The sequence below is a fragment of the Ictidomys tridecemlineatus genome, chromosome 8, assembly GCF_052094955.1.
Source record: "Ictidomys tridecemlineatus isolate mIctTri1 chromosome 8, mIctTri1.hap1, whole genome shotgun sequence".
Taxonomy (NCBI): Eukaryota; Metazoa; Chordata; class Mammalia; order Rodentia; family Sciuridae; genus Ictidomys; species Ictidomys tridecemlineatus.
The window spans coordinates 97,209,323-97,234,104 of record NC_135484.1 but is presented as its reverse complement, the minus strand read 5'-3'; the positions used below and the strand labels follow the sequence as shown (position 1 = coordinate 97,234,104).

Below are 24,782 nucleotides of genomic sequence, written 5' to 3'. Positions count from 1 at the left end.
GAGTCTGTAGCATGAGCGAAAAGGAGAAAGCCAAAATTTTTAAAATGTAGAGAGAAGCAGCCAGAGAGGTAGAACGTGGGGAGAGAAAGTAAAAAGTATTTGAAGCAGGTGGGAATGTGTCCCAGGCTGGGTGGCAAAGGTGGTTTAAGATCAGATCAGTGTACTTAGATTTAATACAGAACAGCCACTGGAAAACTTTTATAGAGTAAGTTAACTTCTAATGGTGCTCTGCTATGTTACTACCTATCCCCCAAGTGATGGACTTCAGATTTTACTATTCTTCTGAGTCCTCACTCCACCTGCCTCTTTAATGCCTGAAGATCTCACTTCCTACCTCATTGGGGGAAACATAGAGACCAATTAGCAGCATTAACTCCATTCATCTTAAAACATATTTATTTCAAATAAAAAAAAAATTAAAAGTTCCAGTTTCCATCCCTTCCTCCCATGTCAGAGTGGTTAGAAATAAGATCCTTCCTTGGAGTTGTTCCCTGAGGTTTTCTTCCCAGATCACCAGTGATTCCATTTGGTCTATACAGTGGGTCTATTCCAGTGGGAATGGGGCGTGTAATGATGTCCTACTCACTGGACTCTGAGGTGGAGTTTGAAAAGGGGTGGAGGACAAACTTCCTTGATTAAAAAGGACCCTGGAGAAGACAAAAGCCCTACAGCTGCTGAGCACTAGAATGTGAAGGCTGAGAGTGCCCACAGCCTTGCACCCATGAGGAGCAAGGGTCTAAAGGTGACCCCATACCTTGAGGTTAGATAAGAAGGAAAATGGAGAGAAAATGTTAACTTGTAATACGATTGAGCCATTAAGTTAAACAGTGGTGGAAAATCTTTTTTTTTTTTTTTTTTACTGAATATTTGGCACATAAAAGAAGTTTTATTGTGCTTAAGCCTAGTGAGTTTTCTGTTACTGGTGCACCCTATCACAGCAGAATCCGTCCTTCTGTTCAGCCATTCAAGTGTAAGGAAGAGATTTCTCACCTCTGCCCCTCTGTCTTTTTCTAATTCTCCCATTCTCCTTCCCTCACTCCATGCCTACATTCCCCCATCTCTGTCTCTCTTACTTTCGAGTCCCTTCCTCCCTATCTTTATATCACTAAAACTATTCTTTTAACTCTTGGGACTGCCTCATACAAGTACAAAACCCATATCTTCAATCCACAAAAGCAAAATGCTCATTGGCATATATAGCACTCCTTCTCCTATATATTTCTTCAATTCAGATTTCTGACTGGTTCTTAGTCCTTAGTTTTATTTATTCATTACAATTGTGACAAAGATGATATCTGTGACTTATTTTCTCTGTGCTAAATAATCTATGACTAATATTTGGAGTTAACCACTTAGAAGACACAGAATGTACATATATAGAAATTAACCATATAACTACAGTTAAAAGGACATTTATTAAATGTTGTAGTGATCATAATGAATAACATCACAATGGCATCTTAATTTTCCCAGAAAGTCATAGCCAGATTTCATTCATTTGCTTTGTGAATTTTTGGAATGCAGAATTCTAAAATTGTTATTTTTCAGAGAATGTAGTCTTAAAATGTTTGTCTATAATAGATCATCAACACACACATGATAAAAATGCATTACAGGTTCTAATACATAGAATGAATATTTTCTTGACTTAGGCATAGATTTTATAAAATATTATTTTGATTTGCATTTCAACAAAAGCTATAATTGCATTTTTATTCTTAAATCATTTCCCAAAACTAAACATGGTATTGATATATGAGCAGGTGAGTTATTTTGGTGGGTCTTGCAATGATTCCAAGGATTTCTGGTTAGTTGAGACATAACTTTGGGTGGATTCTGTCTGTGGGTTTTGGACAGCTTTATATGATTATCTGAGTTTTCTTCCAAAACCTGAAAAAAAATCTCGTTAAGCTAGCAAAAAATTTGGGGTAAAGAAAGGGATACCAGTATCTAAAACATAAACTTTCATGTTGCAAATATGATTAGGTAGCATCAGATAGTCACGAAAATGAATCTGCAGGCTGATATGAGTGCTGTGCAACTTTGTGCTAGACTGAACATAGAATTTCTATTTGCTCTGTTTCTTGAACAGTCCATGATTTTAGTTCAAAACAGCAACATTTCCCCGTCTCAGTTTCTATATGCAGTCTGTATCAAAAGGTACTTTTTCAAATATCTCAAAACTAAGAACTCGGCAGCTTTGAGAAAGAGAGGAAAAGCCAGTCTCCCTGCTGTGCACACTTGGTAAAGGTACCTTTTTGCTCCCTTAGTGTGCAAGGGTACATACTTCATGGAGAGAGATGCACAAGGGAGATATAACTGAAGCAGATCCATAACCAGTTGCCATTTTGCATGCTACTCACACTATCCTCACACCCTACCTGAACTCCAAAACAGAGAACTGTTTTCAGTACTCTGCAAAACGAGTGTGCTGTTACAGCCCCTACTCCAAAACAGTGTCACGAGCTGGTAGGTTGGCCTCTTCCATAGGAATTTAGTTTGGTTTTGTCAATTATCAATGCTGACTTTCTGATACTTTTCTTACCCTGTATCTTTAAAGATGACTTAGTTGCAATCCATAATTATTTTCTTAAATCTATTTTTATTTCAATGGTTTTAATGAATATATTCCAAAAAAGTCCATAAAGCTCACTTTCATATTTCAATTTATATTAAAATTTATTCAAAGATAAGATCACCAGTATTATTGGGAAAGTCTATATAAGTAATAGAACTGAAATTCCAGATCCACATGTAATAACACCATCCCTGTATGATTTGCATAGGTCATAGCAATGTTTTTCTAAATAACGTTCTCTGCTTCCCTTTCTCTTAGTCTTTAATATACTAAATTTGTCTCTCTGGCAATGTTGTTTAGTACAAAAGACAAAATTTCTCCCATTTCAACTTTAAAATAACCATTTTAAAAGGTGAACCAAAAAATGATCTGATAGAGTCAAGGTACCCTGAATTAACATAAACCAATATATTTCATGAACTAAAAATCATCTTAATATCCTTGGGATCTCAGTGATATTTCCTTGGGCAATTTGGAAGTGAACTGAAATTAAGGAGTTGGATTATGGTACCTGCATCTTTGTGTTCTCATTACTGAAAACTTAAACATCTAAACAAAAGTCATACTTTATGATTTCTCAATAGTTAAGTAACACCATGCTTTTTTTTTTTTTGCTTTTTTTCATAGCTGATGAAAGGTAAAGTATGGTAAATTGGATGCATGTAACAAACATGGGCGGCTATAATGCATTTCCAGGATATGGCGTCTTGCCATTGACCACAGTCTCTTGGAACCAGATAAAGTCACTGAAATAGTTAACAGATGTTAGCCTTCTTGAAATATAAAAGTTCTATTGCTAAAATTATGCAGGGTCAGATGGAGATTTGGCTCTTTATCCATAACTTAACTGACTTGGCAAATGGAAAGTTGAGATCCAGAGGCATAACACATAATATCAAGGCCACACACTCTGCACACTATGCGGGAGCTCATAAACTACTGACAATGTGTATACTATGCTAAGCTAGCATGATTAAGTATTAACACAGTACGTGACACTTAGGGAAATCTGAGGTCAATATTCATGTCTACTAAGTTAAAAAGTCATCTCTACAAGAGCAAAAGATGAGACATTTTTTCCTCCAAGTTCAAAAGGATGTCTACAAGTTTCATTACTCATCCTCCAATTATGATTTTCCTGATGACTGGTATTGCTTACTATTGATGTCATAGTCTATTCAGTAATCATGTTTTTTAAAAGTTATTCCTCTTTCTCCACCTTTGCCTATTACATTTCAAAATGAGTTGGCACTAATGATTTTCAGATGAATGTATGCTGCTGAAATGGATCTTCTTGATCTTAAGTCACAAATCCACTGTTGTCAAGCACTGAAGGAGGCTTGTGCTACTTTAGAGTTTGTATTTTTATGCACAGCTTTGCATATAAAGTCACCAGCTTCCATTACTTTGTAGAGATCCACACCCTAGTGAGGAAAAGAAGAGACAGCAGAGGGAATGGAGCATTAGAAAGAAAAAAGACAAAACAGATACCTTTAAATTTTATTAGTAATTAAATAACTATTTTAAATTTATAAACACTGTATTGATTATTTTATTGACTTGGGGGCAACATTTGTTTTCATGAATCATGTAATCAATATTTAAGGTTGTTCTCCCTTATTGAGACATAGAATCTTACCCTCATATAATAATATAGGCTAGGCATGCCTGAATAACTCAGTGTAATTCAGGAGAATATCAGATTTATAGGAAGGACAATAATGGAATTAGAAAAGAGTTCACAAAATATCAGTAATAGAAATAAAAATGATAATGTCTTGGAGAAAGTTATATATGAGATTTGAATTTGGAAAAAAAAAATAATATCTTTAATATACAAGAAACAAATTTGATAAAGCCATTTGGATTACAGGAAAGATGAATGTAGCTTTTTAATTCATTATTACCCATATGATGGTAAAGGGGTTAGTTGTAAGTTAGATAAAATGAGGAAGTATTTAGTACACATCTGGAACTTCTTTGCCTGAGAGTATGAATTCTCTGAAAATATAAAGAGGATCAGCAAAAGCTTGGGTAAATCCCTGGATGACAGACACGGTTGGGTATGAAGTCCAAGTTCAGGCCATACTCCTTATCTCTGGGCCTTGAAGAAGCAAAAGGTCACCATCAAAGTCTGCACCCAGAACTCTTCTGTCCTAGGGAGGACAGAAGTGGCATTAAGTGGCTCAGCCACAGACTGGTCCTTGTGTAGCATTTTGTGTCCTCCCTTAATATGGACTAGACACAGTGAGGGCTTACAATTAAACATGTCCAGTCTTCCTTGCTCTTAAGGAGTAGATTTAATCTTTATGGAAGTCTGAATTTTCTAAAACAACAAGTGTAAATATTCATAAGGGTTTTCATAATAATGATCATCATTTTAGAAAATGGAGACTTTTTAAACACTTCTCTCTGAAATATTTAAAGCACCGTTTTCTTTGTAGATTACTTCTCTTTTTCCAGAATTATCAAGAAAAACAGTTTGTAAAATAACACATGTAAGTGACTGTCATTATTTTTCTTTTATTGTAGAGCTGTTTTCAGGGTAGTTGTTTTCAGGAGTGAATTTGCTTTGGTATGAGAAATTTGGTTTTGTCATAGTAATGACTTCAGACAGTATTCATTAGGCACATTTTAGGTTAATCCAGTAATATTTAAATTTTGTAAAACTATCTTCATGTGTCTTTCATTTCTGAATGATATTCCTCCAGGGTTCATAGGAAGATTTTGGTCATTAATGTTCCTTTTTGCTTTCTAAGGATTCCATTTATAACTATTAAATATGGAATTCATTGATGTCATTCCAAAGAAGAATTTCATCTTGGTCCTTCTCTACCATTTTATTTGATTCATAGATATCCTCATGAAACAACACAGCACTTATTCTTAAATCATTTATCAGGTGCCTAAACGTGTGTCATGCACTATGATTTGTTCTGGGGCTTTCAGAATCTGACATGGAATGTGGTTTCTGTCTTTAGGGAACTTCTGCTCCCTGATATAGAACCATAAGCAGAAAAATGTGTACTATAGTTTGAGCCATGGAGATATGCTCAGGTGCTTATGAAGACAGAAGTGTGGAGCAACCAACTCATGAGGAAAAGGAATGGAGAAAATATGTCAGGGAAGGGTGCTAGGAGGGGTAAATCCTGACTTGGGTTTTATATGGGGAGAATGAGTCTTTGAGAGGAAGGAGGATGTGTGGGACATTACAGGCAGAGAGAAAAGCAACAGAAGATATCTAAAAAATAGCAGAGTACATATGGAGGACAGTGGAAAAGCTTATCATGATGCTTATTGAGAAAAACTAAAACATGACTTTGGAGCTGAAAAAAAAGTATAAATAGGCTGGATTATATGATAGAGCACAGTCTTGGTTTTTGAGGAAATAAGAATCCACTGATGGGTGTTCAACGTACACTGTGGCATATTCACACTTGTATTTTAAGATAAAATGTTCTGATGGCAACATGGAGGATAAATTCCAAGGCAAGTCAGAAGCCATCATCAATGTAGGAGATCACTATTCAGGAAAGAAATAAGAGCCTACCCACATGTAGTCATGGTGAGGTCAGTGAGGAAGGTATAAACAGCCAAACTTAAAAGTCAAACTAGTGGTGTTTGGCAAATGATTGAGCCTGTGATTCATGGTGAGATTAGATTCTACAGAGAGACTTGCTTTATGAGATTGGACAACAGTTAAACAGTGGCTACCATTCAATGCTATAATCCTTCTTAAAATTCTTAGAACCAGAGCAACTTATTTGCATTTGGACCCCACAGTTATATAACAGGACCTGACACATACTAAGCATCACTGAGTTTGATTCAGGATCTCTTTCTCTAGAGCTTCTGTCATAGAAGATTCTGATAGAAATGATTAAGCTGCTTAGTAAATGAAATTGTACTTATTCCTAACCACAGAACGTAAGCAATAGCTTTTGGTGTTTGTAGAAAACAGCTGTTGGTATTTGGTGTCAAGCAAAATCTCAATAGATAGTTTTTTTGGACTTTTTTTTAATGTCACAGGCAGTGAGTATGAAAAAGCTATCTGCCTGTGCAGGATGTTGAACAGGTAAGCAGAGTCATGATACAGCCTTGTGTGGTACGTTCCGAGGTGAAGATACATAGGGTAGCAAGGAAGGACTAAGGAGAGGAGATTCATCTCTTGGCCTAGGAGACAGACATGGAGATGCTGGGAGAATACTTTCAGGATGAAGGTAACTCGCTTTCCAGCTGAAATGGAGTATGTGTCATAAGGCTATTCCAAGGAGTGGTAAATCATAAGGGGTAGAGGTGAGCAGCAGAATGTGGACAATAAGCAAGTTTGGTGCTGCAGGAACATTCATGTATTAGGGTGAAAAAGAAGACAGGCGGCAGGGGGGATCTATTTAATAATTCAGTCCATGCTTTCCCATCTCAGAAAGCAGTTTAGATTTCTATTCAACTATGCATAGATTTTTTTTTTGCCTTTTATATTCTTTCCTTTTAAAGACTGCCTTATAGACTTACAGATTGTTATCAAGTATGTGGCAAAAAAAGGCATCGATTTTGGTGGACATTACCACACAGCATGTGCCTTTTCAGGTGCTACTTGAAAAGGGACCATTCTTGCCATCAATGTCTCACATGCTAAATATTTCCAAGCTCCATTCCCTTACTGATCATTTGGTCTTTTGAACTTCACTGGCTTTTTTTCAGAAGCCCTCGTTGTCACTGTGAGACCATTTAGATCTCAGTTTCCTCCAAGGACAGTATCCGTACAAAACACGAAACTGCAAAATTCAACAATCATAACAGTAAAAGACACAGGCTCTCACAAAGTGTGTAAAGTCATATCAGATCATACATGGAAAACTACTTTGGAGTTTATAAAACACTATAAAATGTGAAACAGTAGCACTATTGATGATTGGGCTATAGCGATAGTTATTTTATGAAACTGCTGGGGAAAAAAAGAAAAGAACTCTATTATATTTTCCCACTGTGCATTTTAGCAAATAACAAATATGTAGTAAAACTTTGACCTCAACACTGCTTCCCAAATCTGAGAAGCAGTTCAATTTGGAACTGGAAGTAACACGTGAGTATTGAAATATTGTTAAAGCAACTTACTGTATTGAGCCCCAGGCCATTAAGCATATATATCAAATCCTCAGTGGCTACATTCCCGGAAGCACCTTTTGCATAAGGGCAGCCACCTAATCCTGACACTGCAGAGTCCACCACGTTAATTCCCATCTGGAAAATAAACCAAAACACCTAAGGCATCTGTGTGTAAATAGTTTCATTTCTATTCAACCTTGGCAAACAGCAAATAAACAACATTGAAGCATGTTATCCAAACATATTCACTTATCCACCTGCTGCTAGAACAGTCCCTGGGGTGCACATTTCTTTTCTGACTCATCTTGTCTCTTAGACCAACAGAAAGTCTGCTAAGGATCTCCAGAATTAAAAATCCTTCCAACAGAAATTAAAGTGGTATTATTTTTTTATAATAGCCCAACTATAAATACTAGAGCTTTCTGAAGTGAAGGTTAATTCACTACCAGTTTTATATATTCTACAAATTTCTATCTTTATCATAAAAGCATTGCATAAACAACATTCAATAATTCCCACCACAACTCAAAATCAAGGTGTCTGAGAAGACCTGTATGTGTGAGACAGAGTGATCATACATGGAAAAGTATGTGCAATTCAGTTTGTGCAATTATTATTGAAATATTATTTTGTAGACAAAACTCTGCTCCTTCAGGAAGATAAGCAATATTTAAGAGGCAACACATACCACTAACAATAACACCAGATCATTTATTGAGTTCTTACTGAGTGCTGAATACTAATCTTAACACCATATGTATCTTAACTCTGCATTGTCAGAAAGTCTCATGAAGAAGAAGATATTATTTTGACTTTCTGTGTGTGTGTGTGTGTGTGTGTGTGTGTGTGTGTGTGTGTGTGTTTTCCTGGGAATTGAACCCAAGTGTGCTTAAGCACTGAGCTACACCCCAGCCCATTTTTATTGTATTTTTGAGACAGGGTCTTGCTAAGTTGCTCAGGCTGTCCTAGAATTTGAGGTCCTCCTACCTCAGCCACCCAAGTAACTAGGATACAGGCAAGTGCTTCCATGCCCAATTTCAGAAGAAATTTTTGGATTATCAACCAAAAAAAAAAAAAAAACCAGAGAAAAACACATATAACAGGTACACAGGGATGAAACAGTTGGCCTGAGGTCATTATCTGGCAGGTGAGGTACTCTCTCTGCAGAGAACTCTTACTCTGCCTTGATTCATAGCCACTGGAAACATGCAAGGTGGTACCTGATTGTATGCTTGGGGGCACAGAAGTGAAGATCTATGTGCTGGAGACATTGGAAGATAAGCACATACAGAAGGCCCTGGATATCAAATACTAATGACATGTGAAGAAGCAGGCATATATGTCATTTCTCTTGAAAGGTGATGATTTTATGGTCAGAAGTTACAGAAAGGACTGACCTAATTTTTCACTCCTGAGCACTGTAGAAAAAGTAATATGACTTCATCTAAAATAAGAAGCTCCTTGAAGCAAAACTCTTGGCCAGCTGCCTCTTAAGTGGTTCTCAATCACAGAATTTGAATCACAGATTGCTGCTACATCCTCAGAGTTTCTGATTCAGGAGATCTTGGTTGGCACCTGGGAATTTTAATTTTTCAGAAGAAAGATCCCAGCAACTGCTGATCCTCATTTCTTGTCTCTTCTCCCCTTCCTCCCTCCCTCCCTTCCTTCCTTCCTTCCTTTCTCCATTTCTTTACCTTTATTTTAAAAATAAACTTTATATTTTTGGACACTTTTAGATTTTCAGAATACCTGTGAAGAAAGTGCTGAAAATTATCATGTACTACTCACTCAGTTTCCTCCACTTACCATCTGTTAAAGAAAGCATTATGCAAGGATACTTGTTAAAGCCCATTGAGGAAGATTTCATTAAGTATCACTGTGATAGCTACAGGATCCCTGCAATAGAGTTTTACTGTGGGAGAGAGACACTGGGACCAACTCCAAATACAGCATGCACAAGTGGGAATTTATAGCTTAAGAGCAGGGAGAGGGGTCAGTGAATGGAAAATTACTAAGAGGAAATAATAGGGGTAAAGGGGATTCTAACTAAACCAATCTAACAGGCTTTTTCTGAAAATAGGCAGAGTGATCAGTCATCGGGTGGGGGATGGTAGAAGATGAGAGACTTGATCAGATACAGAGGGTGATCAAATGTCAAGGGTTGGGATTCTTGCTACACTGATTTAGCAAGGATTGCTAAAATTGGATTTTTGGAGCAATTACCCAGATGAACCTAGAAGAAAATTCAGAAATCTGACTAAAGTTTGGATACACAAAGAATTGCCGAATTTTATATTATTATGGTATATTTGTCACAACCATTAAACAGATACTGAAATGTTATTATTAACATAAAGTAGATACATTATTCATATTTCTTTAGACACTTTAAAAGGAATTTCTAAGGCTGAGGTATGGCTCAGTAGTAGAGTGCTTGCCTACTATGTGTAAGACTCTGGGTTTAATCCCCAGCCTCTCAAAAAACAAACAAAACAAAACAAAATTCTTAAGATATTTTTTAGCCAGTGTCTTTTTCTATTCCAAGTGCTTTTCAGGACACCACATTACATTAGTGGCCATATCTTCTCAGGCTCAGACTATTTTGAGTAGTACTAGAATATATTTTATACAATGTGCTTCAACTTGAGTTATCTGATTTTATTTATTTTTTTCTCATTGCTAGACTGGAGATATAGAACCCTGGAGGGAAGACCACAGAGGTGAAGTATTATTCCCAAACATCATATCAAGGGTACATACTGTTGCCATGAGTAATGACTGCTAATATTAACCCTGATAACCTGACAGAGGTGACATTTGCCAAGTATCTACACTGCAAAGTGTCTCTCTCTCTCTCTCTCTCTCTCTCTCTCTCTCTCTCTCTCTCTCTCTCTCTCTCTTTCTGTCTCTCCCTTTTCATATTATACTCTTTGAAGGAAAAAAAAAAGTCACTGTGTGCAGTTTGCCCTTAAAGAATAAAGAATATCTACATAAATTATTTGGAATTCTTCTAAATGAGAGATTTGTCTATTTTGCCTCATTTATTTACTTATTTATTTGAACATTCATTTGTATTAATAAGGACTCATAGACACATAGATACTTATTTTGCACTTTGGGTTACAATCCATTACTGTATGTTTTACTGTTGTAAGGGACAGACAAGGCAAAGCACCAAAGATAACAGGAAACAGTTTTATTTGGCTGCAGCAGGTTCAGAGGGCACAGCTTTTGCTGTAATCAATCAATCCCCTGAACCCCGAGTTTAGGTAGTTTCAGAATTTTATATCCGGCACGTAAGAGGAGGGGCTCAGAAGTTCACAGTCTGCAGAAGTTCACACAAAAGCAGCTTTTTCTTTCACTGTTCTGGGCAAGTTAACCCTTCAAAGACAATATCTGAGAAGGGGAGAGCTTCTTCTCCCCTTTCTTTCCTCCCCCTGCCAGCTGTTACCAGGGAGCCCAATTGGTAACTTCTCCTATCTTAGAAATGAGGTCACCTCTATAAAGCTCCAGCTCAAGGCCAGAGGCCTTGTTTACACATTTTTACAAACAGCTATACTGGATAAATGTTTGTGAAAAACTAGTAAGGGATGTCCAGCACCTGGCATGCTGATTTCTTCCTGGCCAGTGGCCAAGTAGAACAGGGCAACACGAAAATAGGAAGTTTATCTACATTGAATTCTTTTGTACAGACTCTTGTTGACAGTCCTAACATCGGCCATGGTGAAGATTTCTGGAGAAACCCAGTGGAGGAGGGGTGCCACTACATTACAATATAGACATGTTCCACATTTGGCCATTGGGAGCTCTTTCAATTGGCTCCTGGGTCCCTTTGGCATTCAAACAGGACTGCACTTTTTGAATTACTTTTCTAGTTTTCCTTGAAAGACTTAACAGGATGTTCACCAAGGCTCTTGAGGGTAGAACTACAGTTCAATAGGCCCTGGTATTATTGGGACCTAGGACAAGTTTACAAAAGATTGGTAGACCGTTCTTGTACCTTCATTTTTCTCATTATATTCCTCAATATGGGAAAGCCTCAATAATTCTTTCCATTCCCCATAACCTTTCTCAAATAACGATCTGACAAGATCAATTATATGCAGGTTGTAATAACAAATCAGCTAATAGACTGGTCTACATAGAGTAATTTACATTTGATATGAAACAAAATAGTAAGAATAAAGAATTACACTATAGTGCCTGGCGCATGCCTGAAATCCCAAACGCTCAGGAGGCCAAGGTAGGAGGATCGCTAGTTCAAAGCCAGCCTCAGCAAAAATGAGGCTCTAAGCAACTTAGTGAGACCCTGTCTCTAAATAAAATACAAAATAGGGATGGGGATATGGCCCAGTGGTGGAGTGCCTCCGTGTTCAATCCCCGGTAATTCCTAACCCCCCCCAAAAAAGAATTACACTCTAGAAGTAAAATTTGTGATATTATCTAGTGGTTGGAAAAGGCAAATATTGAGAAGTTGCTCCATCTGGGGGAGTCTGCCATGACATTTAATAGTCAGGGCTTTTAAAAATTTTTTTCTTTTTTTTTTTTTTACATGTAAGTTAAAACTGATCTATTTAATAATAGAATTGAATTTATTATCAAAGACATAAAAAATTCAGTAGTTCTCAATCCTGTCTACCTATTAGAATTACCTATGGCTCTTTAAAACTACCAATGGCAAAGCTTCTCCCCAAAGTAATCAAATCAGAATCTCTGTCTGTGTATGGGGCCAGGTACTAGCATTTCTTTAAAGTTGTGCCTGATGATCTGTAGCTAAATTCTCTGGGGCAGAGGTTCTTATCTGTATCACCCTTTGATAGTCTCAGACATGAGTCAGCCTGAAGAAGTCAACCATGGCCTTCCTTTTGTCCAGAACTGCCATCTTCCAGAAATTTGCCAAAACAAGGAGCACGAAGGGAAAGAGGTGAGGCACCCAATACTTTGTTCTCTAGGACTTTTAGAAAACATGGAGTTGTTCCCTTGGCCACATATGTGCACATCTGCAAGAAGGTTGTTATTGTAGACATCAAGGGAATGAATGCTGTTCAAAAATGAACCATACACAAATGTTTCCTGGGCAAAACTGGCAGTCTAAAATCTTATCCAGCATGCAGTTGGCACTGTTGTAAATAAACAAAGACAAGATTCCGGCCAAGAGAATTAACATGAATATTGAGCACATGGAACACTCTAAGAGCCCCAACAGCTTCCTGAAACACATGAAAGAAAACAGTCAGAAAAAGAAGTAAGTGAAAGAAAAAGCTATCTGGGCTCAACAGAGTTCAGCCTGCTCCACCCAGTGAAGCACATTTTGTGATGCTCAATGGAGGGAGCCTGAGCTCCTAGAACCTACTCCCTATTAATGCATGGCATAGTGGGTATAAAGAAAATAAAAGACCCCTGGACTGTGAAACAAAGGAAAAGACATTCACCATGGCCAGTCAACATTTCAAAGAGGTTTTTTGTTTGTTTTTATTTGTTTTTTGAGTACCAAGGATTGAATTTAGGGGGACTCAACCACTGAACCACATCCCCAGCCCTATTTTGTATTTTCTTTTTTTTTTTTTTTTTAAGAGAGAGTGAGAGAGGGGAGAGAGAGAGAGAATTTTTTATTTATTTTTAGTTCTCGGCGGACACAACATCTTTGTTGGTATGTAGTACTGAGGATCGAACCCGGGCCGCACGCATGCCAGGCGAGCGCGCCACCACTTGAGCCACATCCCCAGCCCCTATTTTGTATTTTCTTTAGATATAAGGTCTCACTGAGTCCCTTAGTGCTTCGCCATTGCTGAGACTGGCTTTGAACTCTCTATCCTCCTTCCTCAGCCTCCTGAGCCACTGGGATTACAGGCATGCACCATCGCACCATCGCAAAGAGTTTATGAAAGAAGACCTCAAAAAACCCTTAGATAGCAAAAGTCAGAGGAACTAGCATAATAGGTGAAAGACAGCTTCAGTCCACCAGGTGATGACTGACTCCTGGGGTCTGGAATCCATACATCATATCCATTTTCTTGCTGCTGAGGATCAACACCCTGCAAGTATTGGAGACCCAGAAGGAAAATTCCTTTCCTTGTCAAAAAAGCATGTTTTTTTGTTTTTTTTTTTGTTTTTTTATTCTCAGTTGACCTTTGGGGAAACAATGAAAAGCAAAAATCACTGTCCTATTTTGTAAATAAAGGCCCCAGTGACCTGTTGTGTGGGCAAAGGTGAAAGATTAATTCACAATAAAGCAACCAGTGTCACAATAGAGAAAAGAGTAAACAGAGAATGGACAAAACAGATCACCCTGGAGGCCAAGCCAACATGCTGAGTCTCACAGGAAGTCAGAGAGAGTGAGTGAGAACTACAACACCGTGATGCCTTATGCTTCCAGACTGAAAAAAATGAAAAAAGAACTTTGGCCGTGAAATAGGATAGCATAGACAACTACACATGAAACAACGTGTGGCTTCAATGGCAAACACAAATCCCACAAAGAAAATCTTGCATGAAAGAAGATGAGCACCAAAAAAACAATATTAAATGATTTCATTTAGATAAAGTCCTAAATAGCACTGATCAAGGTGGCGAGAAGTGAGGATAACAGCCATCTTCTGCAGTGTGGAAACAGTTGGGATCAAGGAGAGGTTCTGGGCTGTGGGGTCCCTTCCTTTCCTTGAATCACATTCCCTGAGCTTATCATCTGCATGCTTTTGTTATATGTGTGTTATACTTCAATGAATATTTTTTAAAAGGACAATGTTGTTGGAACTGAAGGGAAACAGTCAAACTTAACTAATAGAAATGTAAATTAGAGTCTTTTATGGTGAGCAATTAACTAGTATTGTCAATATTGATTGTTCCAGAAATCCCTATGAAAAAGACCTTTCTATGAATATTTAATAAATCCTAGTTAAATAATTAATAAGAAATAAATATATATGGATGAGAATATGTATGCTGACAATGATAACCCACATTTATTCATACATCTGTTTATAGACTCACTGCAGTTATAGTTTTTTAAGAAGGGAAATTTGAAAACAATCCAAATATCTCATAATGGGGAGTAATTTAAATTAATTTCAATGTATCTATAAATTGGAATGATTGATGCTACAAAAATAGATAATTAAGGGAAATAAATAGGTTAAAGGATTTTATAATAGTATACTCATTATACTATTTTCTAAAAAGTGAAGGATTTAGATAACATAAACCAAAATGTTAACACTGGAAATATTAACACATGGGTAGAGTGTTATAGCTAATTTATTTTATTATAATTCTATTCATGTGTTTTTTCCAATGCACTTATTATGAATATTCATTACATATATAAGTAGACAATGAAAAAGAAAGTTTTCTGCAAACTTTAGTTCATGCCTGTGCAGTATAATAGCAAATAAATGAGATGATTGTCTACAAATCAAAGACTCCAAATTTCTCAGTGAACATAATAGTTCTGCAGCTAATTGATCTTTCTAGGGCCTAAGATTGCAGGTTCACTCTACAGACATGATCTGGAGAAGAGATTAACTGGAAAGTGCTCTTTCCCTCTTCTCCCATGTCACCTTAGCCCTAGACACAGATCTTTCCCAGTAAGCTCTACTCACAAATTAACTGAATCAATACTAAGAGAAATACAGGGATTTAAGGTTTATGCAATTTTAAAGACAGTTTATTAAAAAACCTTAATGTATTACCTTTGAAGAGGAATATTATGATATCAGTTCCCTGAAATGAACAAATTATATTCCATGCATATATGATTATGTCAAAATGAATCCTGCTATTATATATAACTAAAATGCACTTATAAAACATTTTAAATAGTTTAACGTTTATTACCTTAATTTAAACAACAAAATGACATTAGTTTCCCCTAAAGTCTTTTTGAAACAAAATTACAGTACTTTAAAGTATTTAATTTTATACAATATCCCCTAAATTCTTTCTTCTCTGAAATAGTGAATCCTCTTCCTAGAAATAAAGATTTCAATGGATAATATTATCTATATACTAAATAATATGCCCTTTACATAGCCCCCAAATGGAAAAACCAGTATTCACTAACTAATGAATTAATAAAGAAAATATGGTACATATATACGTAAGAGGATTCTTTTCATCAAAAAAATAAAAAAGAAAGAAAGAAAAAACTCCTATTATTTGTGACAAAATGGATGGAACTGGAGATCATCATGTTAAACAAAATAAGCCAAACCCAGAAGACAAGTTCTGTATGATTTCACTCATGTGGAATCTGAAAAAGTTGATGCTATAGAAGATAAGAGTGGAGTGGTGGTCACCAGAGCTGGAGGGCAGGGGAAGGGGCATTGGGAAAGGCTGGCCAGGGTACTAAGTTGTACTAAATGGTAGTAAGAAGTTCTAGTGAGCTATTGCACAGTAGAGTAACAATAGATAATGATACTGTACTATATATTTCAAAAATCTGGAAGAAAGGGTTTCGTATGTTTTTACCATAAATAAAAGATAAATGTTTGAGGAAATAGATATGTTTCTCTGATTTAAACATCACACAACATACACATGAATTAAAACATCACAAGTTAACCTGTAAATATGTATAAGTTTTATGGTTTTGTGTACCAGTTAAAAAGAGATTTAAAAAATAAATTATATGCTCTTATTTCTGACTAAACTGATTTGTAAATTTCAACTCATTGCTATACAAGAAAATTTAGTTTTACTATGGACATTGTTTTCAGATCAATTTCCTTGTCCCACTGAAAACAATATGTAATATCATTGTGAACAGACTTGGAATAAAAACATTATTTCTTTTCATCGATCATTTTGTTTTAAATAGAGGAAACATTTTAATATTTTACCACTGAAATCATATCATCCTTTATTTGAAAATAATAAATGGGTCACTTAGGCCATTTTATCATGAAGGAGATTGTTGGCATTAAAAGATTACTCTTAAGAAATGTTCCCTTTTCCACTTCTCCAAACACAAAGCACTGTCTTCAGACTCCAGACTCAGGTTCCTGTTGTTGTGCACGTGTGCATGTTAAGTACATAGCAGACGGGATTTTGTTGTTGTTGTTTTTGTTGTCTTTTTTGTTTTTAAAGAAAAATGCATTTTAGATGAATACCCACCAGGTGGCAATGTAGCACCAAAATCTACCAAGTTAAAGTCGCATGTTTGCAACCGGATTATGTTCCAGCCCAAGAAAATACCAAACACATAAATAAATAGTTTCATATTTACCAAATAAATACTTTTATTCTATTTCAAATGAAGATACTAATGGTGAAGAACACATGAAACTATAAAATATCCAGTATATTTTTGCTTGTTTTTCCTCTGGGCTTAACCTGTTTATTAAGCATATTCTATACACCAGGATCTTTGAATATACACAAAACTCTGTAGTTCATGAAACCTAATGTTAGAATATAAAACAATTACATATTTCAACATAATTAGATTAAATTTATTACATCAATTATTTCTCACTGGTAAGTAGCCTGTTATTAACAAATGAGTAGGGCTGAAAAAACAAAAGCAAAAATTGAGGGATTTGAAGTCTCCTTGACTCCCACTGTTCTCAAAATTGCAATTTGTGCTATTAACCCATGGCCCCAGGATATGATAAACCTGGTGACTTGGGTTATGTCTTTTGTCTGCTTGAGCTCCACAAATAATGTGCTTGGACTTAGGGGTTGAGTAAAATAGATAAAATAGTAGTGGCTGCTTCTGGAAAAAGCAAATTGACTGTTATCAAGGGCATATGGTTCCTATACTACAATCTTAGATGAGTTCTGAAAAGTGTTAATTTTGTATGAGCCTCAGGTACCTGGATCATGATGAAAAGTAAACTAAAAGAAAAGTGATGACTTGTCTTTTTGTTGGTCCTATTAAGAACTTATTCCCCAAGCAAAACTGATAAGCACAAGAAGAAGAATAGAAAAGAAATCATTTTGCAAAATTTAGAATCTTCTATACGTTCTTGTTTTCAGATTATTTAATGAAACCTAAACGCTTAGGTATTGAGGTTATAAAAGTACCAAAGAACATGTAGCATTTGAATAATGTTAATTTGTTTTGAAAAAGTTGTCTATTTATTTTATCCTAAAATTTTCTTTAAAAATCTGTAATGTTAGATTTAATTTAAAATAGCAAGAAAAATCCCAATGGTGGAATTATTCATTTGGAGGTTAAAGTTAATCATTTTTTCAGTATATTTCCTTTTCTATTTAGTCTTTAAAGCCGGTGTTTCCTCTAAAAAAAAGGAATAGCATTACCCATACATGGGACATTAGTCTTCAGTGGCCAGGACAGATGGACACCTTTTACAATAAGCACAGATCCTGCCTAGAGATGCTTCTAACCAGTACCCTAAATCATTATTATACCCTGAGCAATGGTAACCCCAAGAAAAAGAGTCTTTGTGTTATTTAAGTGTATAGAGAACATATCATGCTATGGGAGCCATTGACAATGACCAGTTAGCATGTATAAATAATGCCCAGAATTTTAAAACTGAAGTATATATCAAAATTGATAAACAATTAAGTAAACATGGGTTAATAGCACAAATTGCAATTAAGTAAACAATTACACACACACACATACACAACACACATACACAAAGATAGAGGTACAAAGACACACACACTGTTTTATTCAGGAATAAGATAACATAAAGCATTATTAATGCTTTTTCTATAACATGTTTGTCCTTTGGAAAAAGGTTTTACTAAATACTTGAATCCTCCTGGCCTCACAAAAGAGATTATTTTCTTCCTTTTTTTTTTTTTTTTTTTTGGTACCAGAGATTAAACCCTGGGGCACTTAACCACTGAGCCACATCCCTAGCACTTTTTATTTTTTATTTTGAGACAGGGTTTCACTAAGTTGTTTAGGGCCTCACTAAGTGCTAATGCTGGCTTTGAACTCGTGATCCTCCTGCCATGGCCTCCTGAGCCTCGCTGGACTACACTACCCCTGTATTTTCTTACTTTCTTTTGGAGCATTCACATTCAAATAGAAAACACAGTGTGTATATAGAAGGGATAAGAAATGAAAAGAATATATTAGAAGAAAATTCCCAATTTCATTTAAGACTAAGAAAATAATAAATGATTAGCAAATGCTTATTTTATCAGTCATTGTATCATATGTCTCATATAAGGTAAAGCTCTACAAAATCAATAGGAAGTAGTTGGTAATACATGCCCATTTTACTGATGAGGAAACTGAGACTTTATATGGTTGGTATGAGACAGAATAAGAATGGAACAAGTCTGCACTATTGTTCAATATTAATAGTTCATACTTCTCAAGGACTGATTATGTGCCAGGCACATGACTAAACACTACATGCATGCTTTCATTCAACTCATAAAACAACTCCAGGCAACAGAGTGTGAATTAAGAAGAAATTATTGAAAAATCAAAAGCCAAAAAGACTTTATATTCTTATGAGACTTCCTTCAACTTTCTGAAAAGTTTCCATACAGCCTAGGAACATTATCAAGAGACTACAGAAAATAAGTGTTTGTTATCCTAGCGTTTGTATTTCTAGGAAGCTAGCCCAAGAAAATAGCCAGCAATGTTGAGATAGATTCATGGTTAAGGATGGACATTCTTTGTAATATTACTCCTAAGGATGGACATTCTTTGTAATTTGACTTCTAACAGTGGGAATAAGTCCTTAAGTTAAATATACAACAAGAGGGAAATAGTTACTAAGATGTGTAAAATAGTATGAAATAGTTAAACATTTTCAAGGAACATTTAATCGTTTGGGAAAATGATTATGAGAAAATGGAAGATAAAAGAACAGGATACTATGTTAGGTCCAATTCATTTGTGTTTCTAGATTTTTTTTTCAATCCTGTATAATGAATACATACCATAAGTGGATTCTCACTGAGGCTCTGGGATTTGTACCTAGTTTCAATGTCAGGATTGCATTCTTCATTTTGGCAATAGGACTAGTGCTCATTTTTGCCATATTTGTGCAAAAACAAACCTTATTAGTAAATATATATTCTTCTTCCATAATAATTCCTTTCTTCTGCCAGTACAATAATCCCCAAAGTATACTCAGGCTCTCATTTCTTGGATTCAATTCAAATTCTCTAGATGATTCCCTTTCAGCATTATCTACTTTTGCCTATTCTTGAATGCATGTTGTTGCTCCTATCTTCATTTCTTCAGTAGCAATCCATGTTTTCTAATACACTGGCATAAAATAATCAGATCATTGCTTCTTAATCTTTAAAGAGAATATTAATTTACTTAATGGGTCCTAGGTAATGCCTGAGATGCTGCATTTCCAACTCCTAAAATATGCCAAAGCTGCTGGTCCCCAGAACACTCTTGAGTGGCAAGAGACTAGAGTTAATCCTAGAAACATCGCAGATGTCAATACATCCTGCTCCAGTCCCAAAGACTCCCTCCTGCCTTGTGCAGTCTCAGAATGAGAACATCTGAGTGTCAGAATTTCCCGAGGTCCCTAGTTAACATGCAGATTTCAATGTTCTATGCCAAAACCTAATTTTTTTCATGTAAAACCCAAATATATGTATTGTTTCAAATTCTGAGATGACTTATGGATTTAAAAAAAAAAAAGAGGTTGGCAATCTCTGAATTTTTGGTTTGACTGTTGAGGTATTTCAGGTAGTGCTAGTTCTTCAGCAAACACCCATTTCTTCCTCTTCTGGGATTCTCAGCTAGATGACATCACAGAACTGCCATTGTCCTTAAAAGTGAGTATGTGACTGTGTCTTCTTGGCATGTGAGCAAAGCGATACAGGCCATTTCTAGAAAGGGTATTTTCAGAAACCATGTGCCTTCTTCCTTTAATAGTCAAAGGCAGATGACAAAGGCCCTAGGAGATGGTGAATCGAAAGAAGGAAGAAGCCTGGTTTCCCAAATAAACAGCTGGAAGGCAGATGCCCATTGACAAGGAACATGTGCAGTGGCCTGTTACATGAGTGAGAAAAAAAAAACATACATGTGTTCAAGCCATTATACATGTGGGGGTGCAGTGTGATATCAGTAAATACAATTAGAACTCAGACACCAAGAGAAGTTTGGATTAAATCTTGTATTTTTAAAGCTGCTTTCCATTTCTTCCATTGGTCTGTTCTTTTTGTTGTTTTTTTTTGTTTGTTTTATCTTTTCTTTTCTTTTTTTTTAATCTGGATTGAACTCAGGGGCCTTAACCACTAAACCAGATCCCCAGCACTTTTTTTTGTATTTTATTTAGAGACAGGGTCTCACTGAGTTGCTTAGGGCCTCACTAAGTTGCTAAGGTTGGCTTTGAACTAGTGATGATCCTCTTGCCTCAGCCTCCCAAATCGATGGGATTACCAGTGTACACCACTACTCTCAGCTGTTCAGCTGTTTTTTTCCTTTTTCATTCCTTCTCTTTCATTAGTTGAATATTTTTATTAATCCATTTATCTCCCCGATTGACTTAATGTTTTGTCTTCTTTAAATTATTTAATAGTTGTAAATATACATCTTCAATTACAATCTACCTCCAAATACTGCATCACATGTAAGAAAGGGAGCTTATAACAATACATTCCAATTCTTTCCACCCATCCTTTGGGCTACTGTTTCCATATTTTTTTTTTTACTTTTGTATAGGTAATACCATAACACATTGGTACTTCTTTTCCTTAAAGCAGCTATCTCTTAGAGCAATTAAAAATAAGAAAAAAAACTGATTTTATCTAGACAACCCATTTCTGAGCTCTCTGAAGGAACTTGTCTGGAGTAAGAATGGCAGAAACTCCAGTCATGGTGCTGGGTTCTTACTTTTGTGGAACGGAAGAAGGAAGATGCATTAGTGAAAGAGACAAGAAGTTCAAGAGGAAGTTCAAAGGGTGGATTTTTTTTTAATACTCAAACCCCTGTGAAGAATGCTGCACATAGTTAAGAAACATAATAGCTGAGAAATTCACCTAATTACAAATATTGAAAAGAGTCATTTCAGCATCATGCAGGTCAGAGTAAAACTCACAATAGGTTTGAAAACAAGTGCAGCTTATAGAGCCTAGTGCTTAAGGGATCAGTTTGGGAAGGTAGACATCTATTTGAACTTGGTCCATCACTTGTCCACTTTGTGATCCTGACAATGTTATTTTACCTCTCTGTTCCCCCAACCTAAAATGAGAGCAATAGTACTGATTCACAGATTTGTTAAGGAACCAGTGAGATCTTTCAAAAAAAAAAAAAAGAGCTTATCTTGTGTCTTGGCACCCCAGAAAAATGCTGGATTTAAAATGTATATTACAAGGATATAGAGGCAGACAGAGGACACAGTGACAAAATGAATAAGAAAGTGGTTAAAAAAACAGGGAGGGTTCATATATGAAAGGAGAGGCAGTAAGCTTACATGAAGCCTTTAGGTTGGAAACCAGAAAGGACAGAGCTAATTGAAGTGAAGAATTATATCATACATTAAAGAGAAAAATTAGCAATGAAGATCCTTACAGATGGGTATGGGTTGGGGATTAAGGTAGAAAAGGGAGGTGAACCAAGAAATTAATAGAGAAAAATATCCTTTTAACTGGGGTGAAAAGGGAGGACAGGCAGAGGTACAGAGATAAATGAAAGGAACGAAGACCCTGAAGCTTTTGAGAAAAATAAATCACCAATCCTCTCAAAAACAGAACAATTGAGTTCATCTGTTAAAGAGTCCAGGAAAAAGTCGATTATGTTCTGGCTCCCTGATAGTTACTTCTCTTAGGCTCAACACTTTTCAATGCACATACAAAGAGAGGTGGATGGAAATAATGATAATGGGGATGAGGAAGAAAGTGAGATTCAGCCATAAAGAACTTGTGTAAATAATATCTTGAGAGAGGCCACTGTATATTTTTCATAGTAATCTGCAAATCACAGATTTTTACAAATAAATAATTAGGCCCAAAGCCCTTATAGAAATAATACTGATTGATTGATATAAAAAGAAATTAAGCCCCCACAGCTCTTACAAAGAACTTTAGGAGCTTACCTGAAGTTCCATAGGTGGCAGTTATAGAACGATCTATAGCATGGCCTTCTTGTTTCTGGAATTTCTATGGTTGTTCCTAAATGGATGCTAGTGGGAGGCCTCCCTTATGTGGTGGAATACAATTAAATGTTAATAAGTGAAAAGAAGAAAGTGTATTTAAAAAAGAATTGAAAATATAGTGATTCTGATGAAGAATAACAATGTAACCCATATTCACAAACCAGAGAGACCTTGTGAGAGCGTGTACACCAAATTTTTGGAAAAAGTCAAAGCAACAACCAATTTAAATTAGCTTAATGATGACCAGAACTTCACTCTATGTCACTCCATTAAACTTTGAGTACATGGAACAGGACCTAGAACATAACAGCTTATTACTCAAAGATTTTTGAAAGCACAATTGAATAAATGATATGTACAGAACTATAATGAATGTAATATCAAGACAAGCGCAAATATGATGGCAATAATTAAATGTGGTACAATTCAATATGGAGAACTACATTTCTGAGGATACAACAATTTTATAAAACATTTGAGTGAATCATTACCTATTTTGTTTTCTCCCTGAACCTTCTTCTCTTGGAAGTACTTTCTCATAAAAATGGGTTTCTGGAAAGTGTTTGCTTGGTGACTTTTTTTTTTATTAATCCTGGCTGCAGCTGATTGGACCTAAATTGGGTCAATCACACTCTCCTCCCCAGATTTGGAACAGAGACACAGAATCCATCTACCTAAGAGGCGAGATGTACAGCACATGGGCTATGGGCAAACAACTCTTTCCATGAGCAATGGGGAACACAGAAATTCAATCTAGTAAAAAGGGAAATAAAGCATAGTTGAACGAGAGAAATGAAGCCTAAATTCCAGACAGCATTTTAGTCCTTCCAGAGGTCCAACTTTATTCCTTTTCCATCTTTGCTTTTTAAATAACATAAATTTAATGAGCTGAGGGTATAGCACTGTGGTAGAGCACTTGTCTAGTAGGTGCAAGGACCTGGCTCCAATCCATAGCAGTACAAAAATAAATAAATAAGTAAAAGAATAGCATTTAATGATAGCTATACAATGTAGTTTAAACTACACAAGAATACTAGTAATAGGTATGTTAGTCAACTTTTTGTTGCTGTGACCTAATTACCTGACAAGCACAACTTCCAGGAGAAAAAGTTTATTTTGGCTCATGGTTTCAGAAGTCTCAGTCCATGGTCAGTTGGCTCCATTGCCTTGGGCCTAAGGTTAAGGCAGAATGTTGTGGCAGAAAAGCACATTGGAGGAAAGCTGATAAACTCATGGCATCCAGGAAGCAGAGAGAGAGCTAGGAGCTGCAGAAAGATATGGTTTTAGGCCCCAGAGAACAACTTCCTTCAGCCACATCCCACTTGCCTACAGTTACCAGCCAGTAGTCCATTAAAATTATTAAACCATCAAGTGGATTTATCTACTGATGAGGTTGCAGCTCTTATGATCCAATCTTTTCACCTCTGAACATTGCTACCTTGCCTAACACATAGCTTATGGGGGAAAATTTTTAAATACAAATCCTAAGAGCAGATATTATTATTATCATTTCAATTTTATAACTGAGAAAAATGAGACACTGCTTAACATTATTATGGATAATGTTATGTTTGGTTTTAGGTAAAGATGAGATTTAGGATCAGGAAGAAAGACTTCCTTCCAAATTTCTGGTATTAACTTGTCTGCATACTTTCTCAAAGAGGTTTCTATAAAATACCTCTACATAAGTTATTGAGATACATATACCCCTACATGAGTTCTGTAAGATACAGATACCCCTCTATAAATCCCCCCTTTTGCATATTGTGTATTGAGTTGTCTAATTTCACTTGCAAACAAGAGTAGTAACACAAATCACAAAGTTAATGATCTGCCAGAAAAGATATTTCTAAATCTATATTACTATAATACAAATTAAAATGCAGTAGCTCTTATGAGAATTATAAACAAAGCTATTCAGAAATAGCAGTTAGTTTTTAGCTTGTGGTGGAGCAAAAATGAGACAGGAAAAGTGGCAGGTAAGGTGTAAACATTTTGATGAAGTTTGCCTCTGAATCAGGGTTTTTGCTATTTCAAGCAGGAGC

The 24,782-nt window shown here is 36.0% G+C and overlaps 1 protein-coding gene and 1 pseudogene across 4 annotated transcripts in view; one reads left to right on the top strand and one right to left on the bottom strand.

Annotated features, from left to right (window-relative positions):
* Positions 1 to 1,396: 1,396 nt before the first annotated feature.
* The window catches only part of Hmgcll1 (3-hydroxy-3-methylglutaryl-CoA lyase like 1), a 157,856-nt gene continuing 134,470 nt past the window's right edge, over positions 1,397 to 24,782 (bottom strand). For 3 of the 4 annotated variants that reach the window (XM_040282831.2, XM_005318543.4, XM_005318544.5), the window contains 2 exons: positions 7,694 to 7,819; positions 1,397 to 4,002 (listed from right to left, as the gene is read on the bottom strand). In XM_040282831.2, coding sequence (XP_040138765.1) covers positions 3,901 to 4,002; positions 7,694 to 7,819 — 228 coding nt within the window. In that variant the 3' untranslated portion in view covers positions 1,397 to 3,900. Of the gene's footprint in view, positions 4,003 to 4,477; positions 4,735 to 7,693; positions 7,820 to 24,782 lie in introns of those variants that run through there. The other variant, XM_078019857.1, reaches the window with a different exon arrangement.
* LOC144365934 (large ribosomal subunit protein eL21 pseudogene) lies at positions 12,538 to 13,047 on the top strand (annotated as a pseudogene).